This window comes from Aulonocara sp. 'chitande type north' Nkhata Bay, linkage group LG15, assembly GCF_057382095.1.
Source record: "Aulonocara sp. 'chitande type north' Nkhata Bay isolate Kocher_YH1m ecotype deep benthic linkage group LG15, A_spYH_male_GT1.1, whole genome shotgun sequence".
Lineage (NCBI taxonomy): Eukaryota > Metazoa > Chordata > Actinopteri > Cichliformes > Cichlidae > Aulonocara > Aulonocara sp. 'chitande type north' Nkhata Bay.
In genome coordinates, this window is record NC_141358.1 from 4,476,112 (window position 1) to 4,495,484 (window position 19,373).

General features: G+C 41.2%; 1 protein-coding gene across 7 annotated transcripts in view; it reads right to left on the reverse strand.

The window, feature by feature from the left end:
• klhl29 (kelch-like family member 29) overlaps positions 1 to 19,373 on the reverse strand; it is a 275,561-nt gene that overhangs the window by 91,884 nt on the left and 164,304 nt on the right. For all 7 annotated transcript variants that reach the window (XM_086263032.1, XM_086263031.1, XM_086263029.1 and 4 more), the window contains one exon: positions 2,331 to 2,469. In XM_086263032.1, coding sequence (XP_086119158.1) covers positions 2,331 to 2,469 — 139 coding nt within the window. The remainder of the gene's footprint in view (positions 1 to 2,330; positions 2,470 to 19,373) is intronic.

Sequence of the window (19,373 nt, forward strand, 5' to 3'; positions counted from 1 at the left end):
GTACGGATTCACAATTTCAAACACACCCATACACAAAGGTGGTTTATGAGAGGAGGCAGGAATCTGAGCCGTAGTGAATGAGTTGGGCGAGGAAGGCTGGGGTACACGGCATCAAAGAAGCCTCTCTCTCTCTCTCCCATCTTCGTTTGACCTCATAAAGACGTGGACAGTACCGAGCCACGTGCGGCATCAGCGTAATCCCGGCCCCGGTGAAAGAAAGTGACCTGAGCGACACATGGGAGGCCGTAACTCGATGACAGACGGGCCTTTGGCTCTCTTTGCTCTTCTCTGTCCGAGCTTGCGTCACTTGCTGCGAACGCCTCAAAGCCAAGTATAAAAAAAAAACAAAATCTCTGTATGTTCTTTAGACGCTTTTCATTCTCTTGTTTGTGCTCCCTTTCTCTCCCCTTCCTGTCAACTTCTCGCTGCCTGCCGATTCGCATTTCCATAAAACCAAGGTGCCACGTGTCTTATAAAATCAAAGACGGTCTCGGCGAAGCTGCGGCGTCATGTTCACGTAGCGCTGCTGATCATGACTTCATTACATCAAAGCAAAGACGTCTTCCAAAATTAACAATTAGTGTAACAAATTCATTAGATATTCTTCAGTCTCAAGTCAAATGAGAGAATTTCTATTTTAGACATTATCTCATGAAAAATGACAGTGTTATGACAATAAATCAAAGTAGTTTTACAATTAATTAACCAATTAATGAGAACTTACTCTATTAAACTGTCAAATTAAAAAAGAAAAATCAGACAAAGCAGGCAGCAGCAGGCATAAAGATGAGCTTGATGAAATTCAGCCTGCTCCTCTGGGAGCCCTGGGTGTCTTTCAGGGCCCCTGTCTTAGTGCATAAATGATCTGGCTACGTCCCAGATAAGAGCCACCGACGAGACAATCTGATAGACAGGTTGACCAGCATGGGGGCTTCAGTTCTATCCAAAGTCACTCCGGTCTCTCAGGAAGCTTCTCTGCTATTGTCAAGGTCAAAGGCAGACTGTGTCTGTATTTTATTCATGGGATGTGTGGCTGTCATGGAGATGAGTGGTGCTGGCGCAGACGTGGCTCTGTTGCTTTTCTACCTCTGGTCTCTCTCTGGTCTTCCTCGCTCCATCCTCATTCAGGAGGAACAAGTGTATCGGTGGTGAGCAAGGAGGCCGCGGCAGCAGATAAGCAGCTTCTGTGCTCTCTGATGGCCTCGCTGTGGAGGCAGCATGACTGCGGGGCAAAATGGCAAACCTCTCTAAGGCTTTCTAGCTATCGCTCGCGACCGCTTGTCTTTGTTGAGCGCTTCATCCCTAGCCATGCGAGCAAGAACACACACTCAAACACACACACACTCAAAAACAACATCAAGGTGGCAAAGTAACTTTGGGTCCAGGGGACTCTCAATTATGCCGAAAGCACCTTCAAGGATGTGAAGTAAGGAGGAGGACATTAGGGATTCATGGTATTACCTCTCCAGGAAAACAATGCAGATGCTCGTGCTATCAAACTTTACACAGTCATACTACATGCATGCGCAAACACATACAGAGAGATTAAAGCGGTCTGCACCTGACGCACACTCACACCGACGACACACATGCACAAGTATGCTGAGCGGCGAAACGAAAACACGCCCGTGAAGCCGGAATCAAAAACAAAAAAAGTATGCAGAATGAAGGGCGTAACACTGGGGGAATACTTGGATCAAAATCAAATGAATACATTAGTGAAGGATGGTGTTAACCTGTGAAAGTGGTGGTCTTAGATGTGCTTTTTGTCTCGTCCTTTATGACTCTGAAATGTCTTTTATATCACTCTAACCAAGGTGTATTAGCATATGAAAAGGCTGTTCTGAAATACTCAAGAAATCAGAAACGAAAAAATATAGTAGCATGGGAGGCAACAATCCCTCTGCTCACAGTGCGGCCACCCAACGTGGAGTTTTGTTTCTGTTTTGGCCCTTTGGTGAGTTTTAAAACATTCCCAGTCATGGAACATTTTCACTGCTCGTTAAAATGGAAATGTGGTTAAATTGCCCTACATGGGGAGGAAAGGTAATGACGAGTGTGTGTGTGTGTGTGTGTTTGTGGGGGGGGGGGGGGGGAACTTTGTTTTTTCCCTCCACTTTCAGATACATTCATTTGAGTGGGAAGAGGAAGGAATGGCTGCTGGCCCTGTGCTAGGAACCAAAGTCTTCACACACCTGCAAGAGAGAGAGGGGAAGGGAAAAAAAGCGACACAAATGCGCCCTATGAAAAAAAAAAACAGATTGGATCAACAGCTGGTGGGAAAAGGGGGGAAAGGTGGAAGGTAAGGGGGTGGGGAAGCGAAGGCAAACCTTTTCACCAGGTCCTTGAAATACAAGCTGCAGGAAGCTAGAACATTTTGGTGGACTTCAAACTCTTTGCCTTCAACAATAATTTTCAGGTCTGTAAACTCTTTCGCTCTGCGCTGTTGGTTCAACTCCTTCAACATCTCTGTAGAACAAGAAAAAGAAACAGACAATGCCACATTTGGGTTTAGAGTTTTTCTTTTCTCTCTCATTTTCGAACATACATGTGCAGAAAAAAACAGCAACGCAACAGGAAAGCAAAAACGAAACAAACGCTGAAAAGTGCAGATTGTAGAACACGACACTTGCCGGTCAGTCTTAAGAAACAATGTTCATTAAAATGACAGAGAAGTAAAGATTTGTACAAACGTTTCAGCAGAATCAAAGCAAAGTACGGCTCTAAAAACAGGAAGCAGAACAGGGAGCTCACATATTGGATAGTGTACCAAGGAATGTGCATGCTCGTGGATAACAGAGCTAGCAATGAGATCAGAAACACGGATCATTATGAGGAAACACTTGCTTGACTGTGTTTGACTTTGGCAAATTTACACTGCAGCTCAAGAACTTCAATGGAGAGAGGCCGAAAAGCTTCTAACAGAGGCTGAAAACAGAAACACTGTCAGTGCATTAAATCATACTGAAATAAAAATTCTTTGGCTTCTCGCTAATGTCCTAGTCAGAGAGGAGTTGACCTTCAAATGCTGCTCATTGAGAGAACAACTGCTTATCCCCAAATCCCCCAAAACGCCCTTCTCTCACACAACGTCCAAGGAAAGGAAAAGAAAAGAAATGCACCCACCCACCCGAACCCATGCTTGTCTTCATCTCTGGAAAGAAACACTAGGAAAAAAAAACCCACTGAGGAAACATGCGTGGAGCAAACCGTTGTGCTGTTAAAGGCCGCTGTACAGTGTGAGTTGTGGTGTAGCAGCGCCTCGTTTAAGCCTGGCCTTACTGTAGCGTTGGGTCGGAGGCGCTCGTTTCTCTGCATCTTAATGAGGCACCATGAGGGGTTGCTGAGAGTGAAAATCAGCGGGAGGCTAGCAACTTATTCTACAGCTTTAGGAGGGATAACCAACACCGCTGCGTTGTTAATCTCCTATCGAGAACGCCACTAAAAAGAGAACACTGAGAGCCAAACAGGCACCATAATGTGGAACATCATGATTATGGGTGGGTTGAGGAGTAGGGGGGAGACGAGAGAGCCGCCCTCTATACTGTCGCCTTAGCAATAACAGAGCCTGTGAGGCATAGTAAACACTTGTTTGGTACAAAGCACAGTCTGCTACATCCTCCGTTAAGAGTGAGAGATATACAATGATTTAGATGAAGAAAGGAGATAAATTCTCCTCGTTCTCGGAGCCAATCTGCACACGCTACCTTTGCAAACAAAGCGATCTGAACAATGGAAATGGTGAGTCACCTGTCAATCACGACATGTGTAACAAGCCCAAGAAGCGCGTGTTTATGAACAAACATGTGCTCAACGCAGCTGCGCAGCTGAGAGATGTGGGACAACGATCAGACTTATGATCGTACCGGTGACACACAAGATGAAATAAGAGTTCTTCTTCTTCTTTCGTTTTTCCCGAAAGAGGTCTGTGTTCACGCCTCAAAGCTGGGATTTAATTAACCTGGAATGACACTCGCCCCTCTCTTTGGCTAGAATATCTACTCATTTAGCTCCCTCCATTCTCCTGTCTGACACTGGGAGCTCAGCTCTGAATTAATTTGGTAGCTGAAATTATACAGTATAAAGACACATGACAAATAAGGTGCAATTCAAAAGCGTGCTTTGGTAAAAATCCTTTCTCTCCGAGCGGCGCATCCTTCAGAGTTATCGCATCAAGGAATTAATGGCCAGAAAGGGAATGACCAAGTTATTAAACTTGCTGAATACTAAATGGGGGAAGAAATAATGAGATGCAATTTTTTTGGACAATGCGTCTGGATGCACAGCTGCACGGTTAGAGCGAGCCATACACACCCGCACGTAAACACAAAGGCTGCCATTTGCCTTGTCTTTCATCCATCTCTCTCCACTCTCCACATTCCACTCCACTGCTGCTTGTCAGTCGGCCAGCTATCTTATTACTGTGTGGGCATGGGCTGTGAATAGCGAATATACAGTAGTTTGCAGTTTGCATTAGTGAATTTCCAGCGACCGATATGGCTCTCAACTCTAATCAGCCGAACCACATACCATCCAGAATAGAGAAAGTGAGAGGGGGAAACGGAGAAGTCCACTTGTCAGGAAACAATGGCCGCCTCCCCCTGAGCCATGCAGATACACCTGAATGCCTGATGGAAAAGCTAATTATGGTGTCTTTAGGGTGGACTGGTGAGCGCCCTCGAAACAACTCATCACCACCGGGGACCATGAAACTGCACATGGCGTCCCCATTCTCAGCTTTGGCTTGGAGTGTGGTGAGGCAGAGCCACTCTCAATGGAGCCACGGTATCTTTGAATCACCAGACGTCTCAATACTCTTTAGGACTGTCAAGCTCTGTAAGACAGGGTGGCACCAGATGGGTGAAAAGGTGGTTTGAAGAAAGAGGTATAACGCGCCATAATTCCCGAGCGCAGCGATCACGTGTCCCGGCCCCTAAGTAATTCACTGTAACAACAGTACTCTTCACCGGGGTTCGTGATTGGCAGACGCACCGTGTTGGGGGTATGAACGGTGCCAACTCTGCTGTTCAGCCTAGTAACTCTACTGTCGAATATCTCCGCGCTGTGGCCAATGGGGTTCACGGGTGTGATTTCCAGTAACCTATCAGCATGCACCGCTATAACGTGTAGTAAACCACCAACCGGGCTGCCAATAGGCAGTTGTTAGGGGGCAACTCAGCACACCATTGGTTGCTGAACTTGGAGCCATTTTGGGGTCCTACATGTATTGTACATGCACCTTGCAGACCCACCATTTTGTGTTTAAACAAAAATATATTTCTTCAGAAGCATCTTCTTGCATTATTTTCTGTTTGTTTTGAGTAGCCTGTCGGCTCCTTGAGCTTCTGCTTGCAATTACCTAAAAACTCAACGGCAAAACTGAACATGTACCTCAGTAAAACGGCACAAAGTGGGGCAGCCATTGTGTGTTTTTCACAGAAACTGCCTTGTATTTATTTCTCCTGCCAAGAAAAAAAATCGATAAAATGGTTTCAAATTTTGAAATTTAACTCACAGTTATTTACGCCTTTTTATAAAAATCAGAGTGGATCAAATATTCCAGCGTTCGGCTCTTACAAATATTATTTTGTATTATTATGATGCATTATTTTTGATGGCTAAGAAAGCCAGCGATGTACCGACAAAGTGGGACGAAAAGAGTAACGATGAAACAATTTTTCCTTGGGGGAAAAAAGACAACAACATTGAAAAGCCAGTTTCCCAAAAAGGGTGAAATACAATATTTACAATTTTTTACCTACTAAGTAATAATTCGTGATATCAATGCTGTAAGTAAACATTCAATCGTTCACACGTATCTTTCCATTGATTCAGATTCTTGGAACGTAGCGGAACAGACACTGATGTGTTCATTCTGACCTTTTTGTTCTTTTTTTTTAAACTTTCAACAATCAATTCCCACCAACACTCGCAGCTTAATTACCCAGAACAAACCATGCTAGCAGATCAATAACTCAATGTACAACCCTGCCATAATCATCATCTTTAGCTTTTGCATTTTTTTTTTTAACTAGAGGCAGTGCGTCATCATTTTCCTTTGCTAAAATAAATGCCTTTTTATCTCCAACATGACCACAAGATAAAGCTTCTTTTAGCACCGTGTAATGACAAAAACTTACAAATTGTGGGAACCAATAAATTCATTTAATTTTAAACACTGCTGCTGTTTTTAATGCATTTTGAAGAATTCCAAAAACTATTTTGATAAACCAACCGCATTAAAAATAACCAACATAAATAATGTAACCAATATAAAATTAAAGAATTTATATCAAAGTGCTTTCAAGGTAGAAACATAATTTAATGACTACCTTTTGGGAAAAATATTAAATCGGTTATAGTGACAAATAACTGCAAAAAAATCTATTTAACCTCCATAAGAATTTTAAATCAAAACTGATTTGCAGGATAAAGTAAAGCAACACACACACACACACACACACACACAAAGGACTGAAGTAGATTGGAATGAGGAAGTCTGATCAAAATGGGCTTCCTTGTACAAAAGCCTTTTGATAAGTAGGGATGTTTGAGAAATTTCATTTCAAAGAGAGACACACAGCAGAATAAGAACAGTGGGCCAAGTACACGGTTCATAAGCACACAAAGAAGCTCTTTCCAAGCAAAAAGCTTTCACAGTTTTTGGCTCCATCAAAAATGTCTCACCATCGAAGAGAACAGAATCCCTGCAACCCTCCAATAAACACAACGACAGTGTCAGGGGGAATTAAGAAACGGGGTAATTAAGAATGAAAAGGAAAGCGAATAAACGATCTGATATTAATTGTGTGTTCATGGATTGGTGCGTTTTTGTGACATACTCCAAACCACTGCAGTGCAACATGAAATATTTAGGGGAGAAATAAAAGCTGTTTTCCTCTCTGACTTTGACAGAGTAAACACTTTTCAGTCTTTGTGACTGCACAAATTAAATACACCTACACACAACATTTAAAGGTAGAGTGATGGTCAGAAGTTCACTGCCAGCACAAATTGTTGGGCGATGTTATAATCTCTGTATTGTAAGTTTTAGGACCCGAGTACAAAAGCCAAAAAGATTCACTGTTTGTAAGAACATTTTCTTAGACTGATATATATTTTTTTCCCTTCGTGGAGCCAAAGCTTGCTCATTTAAATTTTGGTTATATATAATTTAAAAAATGTAAACATACATCAAATTTTTCATGTTGTTGTTGATTTTTTTAAGAAAAAGCATCAGCCTGTGTTAATTTAAGCAAAACTAAGAGAAAATGTAAGTAAATATTAGGATGTAAAATAAATTAGAATCTGTATTAAATTCAATCTTCATGTTCAAATATTACATTTTTACAATATTATATTTCAAATACATTTTTCCTTCTTAAAAAAGTCAACAAAGGTCTTTCTTTCAATAACTGCTGCTAGCTAATATATCATGTTCATTGGATATTAATATGGTCCAACAATCAATTTGGTTATAAAAAATAAAATGTATTCTCAAAAAATATTTTTTTTAAATCTAGGAAAACTGCTTTACACTTTAGGAAATACATATATTTGTGATAAAAAGTGATAAAGTTTGTCTAAATTTATTAAATCGGTAAAATACAAACATGTAAGTAAATATATCTTCATATATGTTAATTTTAATTAATTAATTAATTTGTTTAAACAAAATGTTTCTGGTTCATTCTCTCGTTTTAAGAACGAACCAGAATAACAGCAATAAAAACAATAACAGTTCAAAATTTAAAAATGTTTGATTTCAGATTAGTATGTTTAACAGATGGCAAAATATTGTTTTCTTATTTTAAAATTTAATACTTCCAAATTCAAAAATTTGGTATTCCTAGAATATTTTTAAGAAATTTGTTGTGTTAGAAAAAACAAGTAATTTTTTCTAGCACCATCACAAAATAAATAAATACAAAACCTCAGTGGCCTCATTTAGTGTTTAGCAGATACACAACTTCATCACCACCATCATGATACTAAGACACCATCTGCAAACTAAATAGTTATACATAAAAACCATCAAATGTCATGTGTAACCCAATCCAGCTTGGGTCTTTTTCAAAAGCTATTTCTTTAAACAGTCTCTTAAACATACCTCTAACAATCACCGCCACATTCATTTCCAGAGACGTCTCAACTTTTTGCACCTACTCCCAGCAAAGCAGCTCAAGCAAATCTTCAAGACCCCTTGAGTCTCTAGCTGTCCTGATTTCAGCCTGTAGGAGAGCAGTGGCACCATATAGCCTTGGAGAATAGTCCATGATGAGGCCGCTTTGCTATTTCCCTTGCTTGCATCTGGTGAACTGAACTGCTGGAGTCCCAGCACTGCTGCTAGCAGGCTTGGACTGGGCCGGGGGGAGACATCACAGCAGAAAAAAGGAACCTGTACCCCTCAAAGACGCTGCCTGAGCCTTTGTTTCCTTCTACAATAGACAAGCCAAAAAAAGACCTGGAGTAGCATAAAGCTGCTCTGTCCTGCACGTTATATTCTAACCTCCACGTATCCCCTCTGGTCCAATACACAAGTGCAAACAAACAATTGGCACCAGCAGAACTAGGCTGAAGCAAATACAAGTACAGGCTTAGAAGAGGGAGAACATAAACAACAGGCCCTGGAAGCATCCACTGGCCTGTTGTAACAGTGTGACAGGATGTCAGGCTACGCTCTTCTTGTTCTTGGTGTTTGTGAAAACACAAAAAAGTCTCTGGTCCTGGCTGCTGTAGTGGCTTCCTCATTAGCCAGGCGAGGGGGGACAGTAAATGACAAGCGGTCATACCCTGGTTTTTAATAAGGTGCTCTTGTTTGCTGTCCACAGGAGAATCCTGTGGACAGCAAACAAGAGATCATCATCATATCCCTTCCTTCCTTCAGGCGTTGCAATATCGGGTCATATCTGCTCTGCTGTGAGCTTAAGCCTATTCTTGCTATTTACTTTACTATATGCATAGTAATAGAAAATAGAACCACTGGGAGGTTCTGCTGATATAAACATCAGTTAACAGGGCACACATTTTTAGCAGGAATACTCCTGGTGTTAAAAAAGCAGTCCATCAAATTAGTATCAGAGTGAAAATCGACGAATTTAAGAGTCGATTTTGAAATGGGAGCCCTGACAAGTTTCTCTATTTCACTTTGGTAAATGAGAAGAATAAAGCAAGCAAATCTATCTTCCCCTTTGCAATTAATGAGACTAGAGTGAGCTCGACAACAGATGCACCACAGGATTAACTGGGACATGACTTATGTTCCAAAATAATTCAAAGGAGAGCTGAAATCATTTTAAAAGGAGCAAACAAATCACCTCGTGGTACGCATTTTCATTTCCTACTGAAATAAAACTCAGAGACCCTCTGCAGTATCTGTTCTAAAATTGCAAGAAATCTTGATCCCCACCAAAATCAGGTCTGAAGACCTTGCAGTGGTACAGAGGTAATACTGGCTCTGTCGATACCTGTCAAACAGTCGTGTCAGATAACACGAAGGCCACACAGACTCGAGGAGGAAACAACAACAACAAAGCAGGTGTAATAACTTCAATGCTGGTGTAAAACCATCCAAGATGTACATAGATTTATATTTCTTATCATGTGTGTGTGTGTCATCCCTCTACAGGGATATATCACCAGCAAAATGCTGGGTGATAAGCATTTAAAACATTGGATTAAATCAACTACAATTCAAATACCCTTTTTTACAGTGCGGTGCCAACCTGCTAATGAGGCCGTCCTAACTCTAATAAAGTGCTTTCTTCATACTTTCTTTCTCCAGAAAGCAGCACAGAAATGAAACGCCCACTGAACTATACATGCTTAGAAAAACTCTTTTCATATTTAACCCTTTACAGACGGAAAAATATCACAACATCTGCCACCTGCTTTGTCTTATCGATCCCAGCGTACCATTGGAGATTCAATATTTTAAAAAAGTCTCGACATATAGGATGAGCTGATGACAGCTTAAAAAAAAAAAGGAGGGCCCAAGTAAGCCTACTAAGGCTTTGGTTTGATTTTTAGCAAGTCTGACGTGCCAACACACGCACAACTCGGAGGCAACGTGCTGCCACGACTTAACTCGTCGCTGAACCTGAAGGACACCAGCTGTGACAGTGTGACGTAGAACCGTGCTCCGCGCCATAAATGTCACATCTCAGCAACATGGACGTCACAGGAAAGCAGAGATTTCTTTGATACTTTCACTCCTCGCCGGTGTGTTTCAAGCAGTCCGAACTGACGGTTCCCGTGTTTCCGACATCACTTGAATGCTGGTTGGTTGATGCGTTCGTTGCTTTACTCAAAATGCCTTATACAACACGAATACTAGTCCATAACGAAGTGAGCGAGGAAAAAAGATGAGCTAATGAGATGTGATGAACAGTGAATTAAATAATAATTATAAAGTAATTAGCTAAATTAACTGTTCCCATATAGTAGGAGGTGCATGTGCTTTTGTGTTTTCCCTCCGGGAGCAGGCAAAGGTGTGCAGCGGGGATGATTCACAGTTACAGGATTACAAGCTGAATATATTCAGTGTAGAGAAAATTTCTTTCTGTTAAAACTTTCTGCATTGTTCTCTTTTGTTTTGCTCAGCAGATGTATTTACATTTATATTGAGGCACCAGCCAAGCTCTTCCACAACAACAGCCCCTGAATGGACAATTTGGATGGATCAATAGGTTCATAACCCCAGAGGTCTCAGAAGTCACAATTTCCAATACATTTGTCACTTTCCTTTATATTTACACCACAGCTTGATCCTGTAAACTTAAGGCAAGAAAATCCAAAAACTTTTGGGAACAGAGATAATAATTCCTTTAGGAAAATACATGCTTGTAAGCTTAAAGAAAAGCTCACCTTTTATCGCTCAGTCCAAGCTTAAGCCTTGAAATGGTGGCTTGGCTTATTTGTCACAATGCCAAAGAGGCAAAATTCCAACGTGAGGGGCGTTTTGTTGTTTTTTAAAGCAGCATGTGAAAATGCAAAAGCACGCTGCATCCTACTGTATCACAGATTAGCAAGCATACTGCTTAAGCATTACGGAGGACGTCATTGTCAAACTCGGCTCGGGGTTGAGTAATTCACCCGCGCCGTAACAGATGACATTGTCATTGTGCAAAACACGCAAAGAGGCCCTCGTGCAGCCTTGCGCATGCAGATGCACGCATGCAGATTTACAGTCGCACAAATACACATCTGCGCACTTGCTCGACTTTAGGCGAGACAAAGTCATGAGAGAATAATCCTAATAAGAATGTTGTGCTTATGAGGAGTTGCTGGCTGGTGTAGATAACATACTGTATGCTTAGAGGGGATTTGATTAGAGCTGAGTGGGTGTGCAACACTTCTCCATCTTTCCTTTTAATTAAATTGCTAAGTTATTATTATAGAAATTGCTGCAAGGACCAGGGTCCTATCTAGCCCGAATCATAAACCTTGGTAGGAGAGAAAAAAAAAACAAGGCTTATTGGGTAAAATGAATCATCTGGACACGGCATTTGCATATCGGCATGAATGGAACCTTTCGGGAAGCATCTGTGCAAACCGTGTTGCATTTGTGCTTCACCTTGAGAGGGTTGACTGAGCATCCGAGTCCACCCCCTCCCCAAGTTGTGCACGTGTCACACTTGGTCACATATATGCAGGTTTCTCTTAGTCACTCCTGCTAGATCGCCAAAGTTCCAAGCACTCACCGAGAATGAGATTTGACCTTAAAGGACATCATGACTCGAACAAATACCAAACTTGTCTTCAGGCCCTAAGTCAGGTAGTCTGTCCACTCTAGTATTTCAACAGCTCAAGTCTGAGTTTTCACCAGAGTGGAACTTTTATCCCCACAGGCAGAAAACATTCAGAATATACCATTTTGTCTTTTAAAAGTCAGTGCAGAGCCACCTAAAACTAAAAAAATACCCCATACATGAACACTCTTTCTCAGTGCAGTTTATTGAGCACTTTAACAGGTAATGATTGAAGGGAGCACAGCCGGTGATTACAGAGGCATTACCAACAAGGTGTGCTGTGTGGAAGTTGAATATGTCAGCGCCATTACAGTGACAATCCAGGGCTGTGTTTGAATTGCCCACTTATTCACTATAGATAGCGCACTGTGTGACGAGTCAGCCCTTTTGTGTATCTGTCTGAAATCTCTTCTGCAAGTTTCATCCAGTATAGCGCACTACAAAATCATCCCATGGCACACCGAGGAATAGCATATAGAAGCTTTACACTGCATCCATGGACCATCATGCATTGCAGTCTGTCTGAGGATAAAATAAGAGGCATCAGATATGGCACTAATGTGATTTTCTTTCCCGATTAGAGTGTCTGGTGAGCGTAACACTCCTCGGTTGTCTAAGCCGTGCGGTGTCTCCTCGGTCCCAGCAGCATGACTACATAAACACAGACATATACTTTTAAATGCAGTCTGGAACAACATTCGAGACACTTGGGTTGCTCAGTATAAACTGTAAATATGAGTGACATGTTGCTTAATAGGTTATTTATGATGTAGCTGCACACAGGCTGTAACAGCAATGGTGCTTTTAGTCAGAGTTACTTTGATGTACTGGAAAGCTTTACAAGGCTAATTCAAAATCAGCTGAAGTGACATATCTCAATGTTTTTGTAGGTAGACAGGGTTCACCTGAAGCATGTAAATACAGTATGTGTTATCACTCTTTATTTAAATGTTGTAGTTTTAATTACAACATTTGTTTTAGTTAACTACAATAACCTTTGCAACTACAGTGGCATAAATTAACCATCAGTGAAACAGTGGTCAATTCAAACAGAGCCAAGGTGAAGACAAAGGACGGGGACGTTAAACTCATTTCACATCATCGACCACGAACAGAGTACTTTGATCTTAAGTGGGCCGGAGCAGCGAAACTCCCCTAAGTTTTAACTCTACACTCAATCCCTGAGATCCCATAGCATAAGAAAAAGGTGCAATGTCAGCAGTATGTTTTTGTACATGATACAAATAAATGCTGCTGCAATAAATGAAATGACTCTTTGGGCTTAAACTGCAAGAAATAAATATATAAAATTACAGCTCCTTGCCCAGACTGTCCTGTAATTATAAAATGGAACATTTTTGTTAAACTCACAGAAAATCTGCTTTTCATAGAAGCAAAAATTTCAGTAATAAATTCATTTTTAATCTATTGCTTAATTAGTCGTATGTAATGAATGACCATGGGGGATGTCTTCATCAGCAGGAAAAGCAGGAAAATTCATGAAAATACAGTTTAAAGTCCAAAGCAGCCGACCAGTGGGCCAAACTGGAGTCTATGCCAGGCCGATTCTGCACCATAGACATAAATCTACACTCCGTCTTGTCAAATGCATTCTCAATAATCTAAGAAATAAAATCCCAAAAACCTGATCCTGTTCACCTTGATGCAGCAGTGTGTAAGTGGAAGAAACGTTTCATCACTCAAATGCTTTCTTCAGTCTCTTACTTTATTTTCTTGTATTGCACCTGCGAGATGAATGTAGCATAAAGCAACTCGAGCTCTCTAACAGAGCGACTATAAAAAACTATTTTAGGGGATCTCCCAATATGTCAATGACAAAACCTGAGCTACTCACCTTATTTACACATTTTCAGCCTCGAGATGTAAGCTAACTAAGATTGCGTCGCTCGAGTTGAATGACTGTTGCTGAGGTTTTACCCCAAAGTTCAGCTGCCTTGACAGTAAGGCCTAATAACAGCAATACAAGTGCAAAGTTCTGGATGAAGAACTCCTTCAAAGGCAGCCAATCGGAGCCATTGGGGAAATAAAATAGTATGACTGCACTTTAAATGCTCCCTAGAAGAATAGCTGCGAAGTTGTTTCACGTTTTTCCGAGTACAGATATAGAAGTACAAACGCTATATAAAGTGCAAACTCCACTTAAGCACTCGTTAAAAGTTTAAAGTTCTCCTCCACTGGCCCGACTGCAGCCCGGACCCAGCAGGCTCCACCGGCTGAGCACAGATGCCAGCGTATGCGTGACAGAGTCCCGGCTCGTCTCGCACCTTGCTCTTGTTTATGAGTTTGGCTCGTGGGCCTTCTTTACAAGCTTTGTGCATGGGTGTTACTTTCCTCTTTGGGCTACATTCCTTGCAGGTTGCCTCTGAAACAGCAGGACAGTAAGTATAACCACACAAACACGAGGAAAAAAAAATCCCACGCCACCAGTGCAGCTTAAGATAAATGTCACATCTCCCCCTGAAGACAGAAGATGTGTGTTTACTGGGTAACTTTGTGAAAGTCATAGCAGTCCAAGCAGAAAGGTTAGTGGCGGGGTTAGGTTGTATGTGGGAGTCTTCTCGGCAGACTGCACGCCTGGGATGAGCCTCTGCAGCCTACAGTGGGAGTCAGGCGAGTAATCTTCGCATTTCATCAGATTTTTTTTCTTCCACCCAACCCTCCCCTCGCTGCTTTCTTTCACTCCTCCTTCGCTTTCTGTTTCCACCTCCCTCCTTTCACCTGCTGTCTCTCCGGGGATTGAAAACAAATCTGTGAGGTGACTGGAATGCCCCACAAATTCTGATTGTGTCCAGCATGCTTGAATGCTTACAGTATGTATGGCTGGTGTGCCCTTGTAAAGTTGTAATCTAACTTTAAATCTCTAAAGCAACACTTTAAAAAAAATGGTTTTAATCCTACATTCTAGAAAGTTGCATTGCATAAGACAAAAGTGGCTGTATCTGCGAGCGGGCACACAGACTGCACTGTAGTAGAATAATGATAATAATCGACACTATAACTCAGAGCTGCAGCCTCTGGGAAAAAATAAATAAATAAAAAAAACATTCGGTAGACCTAATAAGGGAATGTCGCGCTGCGGCTTCGGCATCTCACAGTGTTCGATCTTACTGCTAAAGAAGGCTATCAAGCTTACACAGAGCCCCACTAGCCTACAAAGATCCCTTGATTGCAATGCAGGCCATTATCGTTTGTCTAAGACACAGACAAATTATTTATCTTTACATGCTAAGACTGCTGCTAACTCTTTTGAATAATGACTTGGAGAGGGGAGCCATTCTTGCTAATGTCTGGTCTTGTCATTAGTATTTATTCGATGCCCCGCATGCATTATCTAGCCCATTTAAAAGTTTCTGGGTAAGGAAAAAACTTCGCTCAGATAACGGAGCACACGGTGAACATTAGCAGGCTAATGCTGCTGAACTTCTTCTGGATTCCTTTCCTTTTATTTATTTCTCTTTGCTGAGATGTTGCAGCGCATCTGCCGCTGTTTCTGGAGTTCGTCCCCGTTGCAATTACGCCTTCTCATTAGAGAGAAACATCCGTTATTGACTAGCTTCCTGGTAACATCTGCTGTGTTTACACTCGGCCTCATTGATAATGTATTACCGCCTATTTGAAGGCTGATGTGCGGGATAACGCATCAGCATTTGACTTTTGCCAATTAATCCCGTCACGTCACGTAAGCCTGCGATACGAGGCGCTTGATATTCAAGCCCATTTGAGGGTGTAACCCTCACTCGGGTTGGCTCTGCTTTACACACAAATTAATGTGCTTCCCCCATAACCAAGGGCAGTGAAAGTTTCAAGCTGGTAAATGGCACTGTTCAAGTTTGAAACCTCTCCTGAATACTCAATGCGTGATGGTACAGCTTAGAGGAACAGAGTGTCACACTTCTTCACAAACCCAGGCAGTGCATGTGCATGTTCTAAAGCCTGAAATGAAGCCTACAAGTACATATGACAAGTTTCCAAACAAGCCTGAAACTGGCCTCCTAATTCTTTCTTAAAAAATAAATTAATAACTATAAATTTGCTGTACAACTGTGAGTGTGTTGTGCCAATGGCTGCCTGGGTTATCTCCCACAATCCTCTCACTGTCCAAATTGTTAGATTAAGTGTTGATTCAGAGCTGCCTGTAGGTTTAAATGAACAGAGTAAATGTCTCTAAGTATTTACAATGAAGTGATTTTTCCAATAACTTGGGGATTTTGAACCTGCGGGGGCTTCACGTGACTTTGACCAAATAACAACAAACAAAAAACCTGAACCAATTATTATAAATTTAACGTGTTCGTTCTTATTGCTTTAAATTCCTCGTTTTACAATTGAGAAATTGTGTAAATTACACACTGAATTAAAAAAAAAAAATCAATAACTAAAATATGTGTTGGAACCTGAGCCTCAATAAATCAAATCAAATTTAAACAGCGATGCTTAATAAGGATGAATACACATAAACGCCTTTGAGTCCCTGTAACCATGAACTAAATGGTAAATGGCCTGTATTTATATAGCGCTTTACTAGTCCCTAAGGACCTCAAAGCGCTTTACATATCCAGTCATCCACCCATTCACACACTAAAGTAAAAGGAACTGTTGAAAATAGAGAATTTAACAGCACGTGGATTGATTTGTTTGCTTTCACTACCAGCGTGGCTGGTTTACCAGCATCCTTTACCTGCTGTTGGACTTCAGTCTGAATTTAACTGAAAATTGGCTTTTTAATAAAGGAAAACATTTTTTTTTTGCTATTAAGATTGCTAGTCCTAATATTTCTTATAAAAGTATTCGACTTTTATTTCAATTTATTTGCACAAACGCAGGTAGCACCCAAAGTGGGCTGTAGAGCTTTACAGCAACTCATTCAAAGTCGGCGTGAGCACACTAATAGATTTCTTTCCTCTACTGCACAGTTGCTCAATTTTGATGTTAATAAAACAAACATATTTTTATTTGTTTAATAATTTCATAAATGCAAAGTTAAATATCAAATAATAATAAACAGCCCACTGCAGAGTAGTCATATATGGTAAAGATTTTCATTATTTCCACACGTCATTGATGGTGACAGACTATTTATACTTAAAAAGCTCCATACAAATTATCTTTAGTAAAATAAAGAAAACCACTCATAAAATGTTTTTGTTCGAATATTGCCGACCCCCTACGCTATCCTATCCTTGTTTTGCCTCTTTGGATTTATAGCTAATTAACGGAACAGACGTATACGTGACTACCAACTGTATCTTATTTAAAACAATAGAAAAAAATGTTTCAACAACAATTTTTTATTTTAAGCTTTTCTTTTAGCCATTTATCCATTCTGTTTGGGCTAAGCTTTTTCAGTGTTTAACCATTAATTTACATACATAATGCATACAAATTTGAACAGCTTGTTTATTTACAGGATTCTAACCATTCAACCATTAATTTAAATGGTTGCCTCTCTGCTTGCAAGGACTTTTTTCCTCCAGCACTTTAGTTACAACACGAACTGTACAGAAATGCAAATAATCACAAAACTGTATTCAGATAATTTATTTGTGCTTTTTTCCCTTCTCTGTTGTTGTATTCTTACTTTTAATTACGCAGAATGATTTCACTTCTGTTGAAGAGTAACAAGCAAAAGCAACAAGCATTTCAATTCTCTAGAAAAAAACAAGCTTCAGGCTCAGTGTAAATAAACAGGGGACCAAAAAAAAAGAGGCCGTGTCAAAAACATTCAAAGGCATTTTTTTCAATTCAGTCACTGACGATTTCTGATTCAAGGATACGACCCTGTCACTCAGCATTTTTTGCAGCTGTTCCACTTAATGGTATTTTATATTATTTTGTAGTTCGTTGCAAGTTAAGGAAAGTCATATAAACAATATGACATTTTTGAAAGTCCTTTAATTTTAAATAATGAATAAACATAACGTTTTTAAGTTCATTTTCAGGTTATTTATCAGCACAGGATTACAACAACAGTCTTTGAGAGCGTGGACACAAACTTCTTTTAGCTTTTAGTTTTTCGTGCCCTCGCCTCTTTGACAGACGAGCTACGTGCTAACCTCGAGCTGCATTAGATGATTTACATGAAGATCTATAAAGACATCAAATGAAACATAAAGTGCTTAACTAGCCGTCTGAGGCTCTGAGCAAAAGCAAAAGTTTTTTGTTGATCTAATAAGGCGAAAGAGACAGTTTGATTGGGCGTTTGAGATGAAAACAGCCATGTGACACTCGGTCCAGCTGTCAGAGGCAAATGAGCAATCTGGGCTTACTGGGCTTTTTCCCCCCTCTGCGCTCTCTCCTCTTTAATCCCTTCTTCTCTTAAATTGTCCTCTGCTGCTTTGCTAACTGAGGCATTACTGGGATAAAATAAATAAATAAAATAAAACAAGGCCATTAGAGAAATGGCTAACAAATCAAACGTAAGAGGAGTAAGCAAAGAACAGAGGGAAGTGGAAAAATCGCAGAACAGGTACAAAATAGCTGGAAGATGAGAGGGAGGAAAACTGATGAAAAAAAGGAGTTGGGATGGGGGGGTAGGCTATAAGAGGATATGAGGAGGAGGATGTTAGGGCAGTGGGAGACCCAGGGGATGATACTGGGAGACAACAGCATGGTGAGAGGGGTGTGTTCAGGAGTGGAAATGGAGCCGAGTGAAAGAAACAGACATTTGCAACGAAGACGCCGTGTGGGAGGGGAGGGGGAGGAGCTGAGGTGGTTGAGGAGAGAACAGAGGAAAAGAGGAAGGTGTAGATACGGTGTCCCCCCCCCTCTAACTGTGGTACGGAGCTGGGCGACGGCTCCTTGGCTGCACTGCGCCTGTGATTATGCATGTAGCAGCCAGGTTTGTCAGGCTTCGGGTCCCGCCAATGCACCGCCGCCGAGCTTTATCTCGAAATCCCTGTGATTAATGAAGCTGGTGTTACGTTCTGTATGGAGTAGGTGGACGAGGAATGATCAATCTTAATGAGCTATCTACTGTCCCTATATTAACTGTGGGGGGATATAATGTATGGAGAGCCTGGCGGGGCATCTCTCCTTTAAAATACGATAACGAGGGAAGAGGAAGAAGGAGGGCGAGCAGGTTCGCTTCCAGCCGCTTATGACACACTGCCGCCGCTCACCTCGCGCTTCCTCTCCTCCTTTTTCTTCTTTTGGCTCCCTCCTGAGAGCTGGAGCTGTACTAGAAACAGTTAAGACAGCTCAATGGATGTCATCCTTAGCAAAGTTAAAGAGACAGCGTCAGGCTGCTGCCAGGCACACACGAGGAGGGGTCTCCAGAACTCCCCTGGCGTTCCAAAATGAGATGTTTGAGTCAATATCATTAATACGTGGCCCCCATATGGACTCGTGAGCCAAGGTTAATTTTAAGCATATCACCATAGCATTGCATGTATTCATTTAAAAGAAATAACTGCACACAATGTGCCTAGAGTGACTGGAATAATTTCCTCTCTCATTAATAATTTGGAACATTTCTAGTTTCCAGCAGAGCTACCTCAACTTAAGGAATGCCATGAAAAAGAGAAGGAGGAGCTTTCAAATTCATTATATATTCCAAGCTAGGCCTGTTTTGGAATCACAATAACTCCGGTTCTGCTTTAGCTA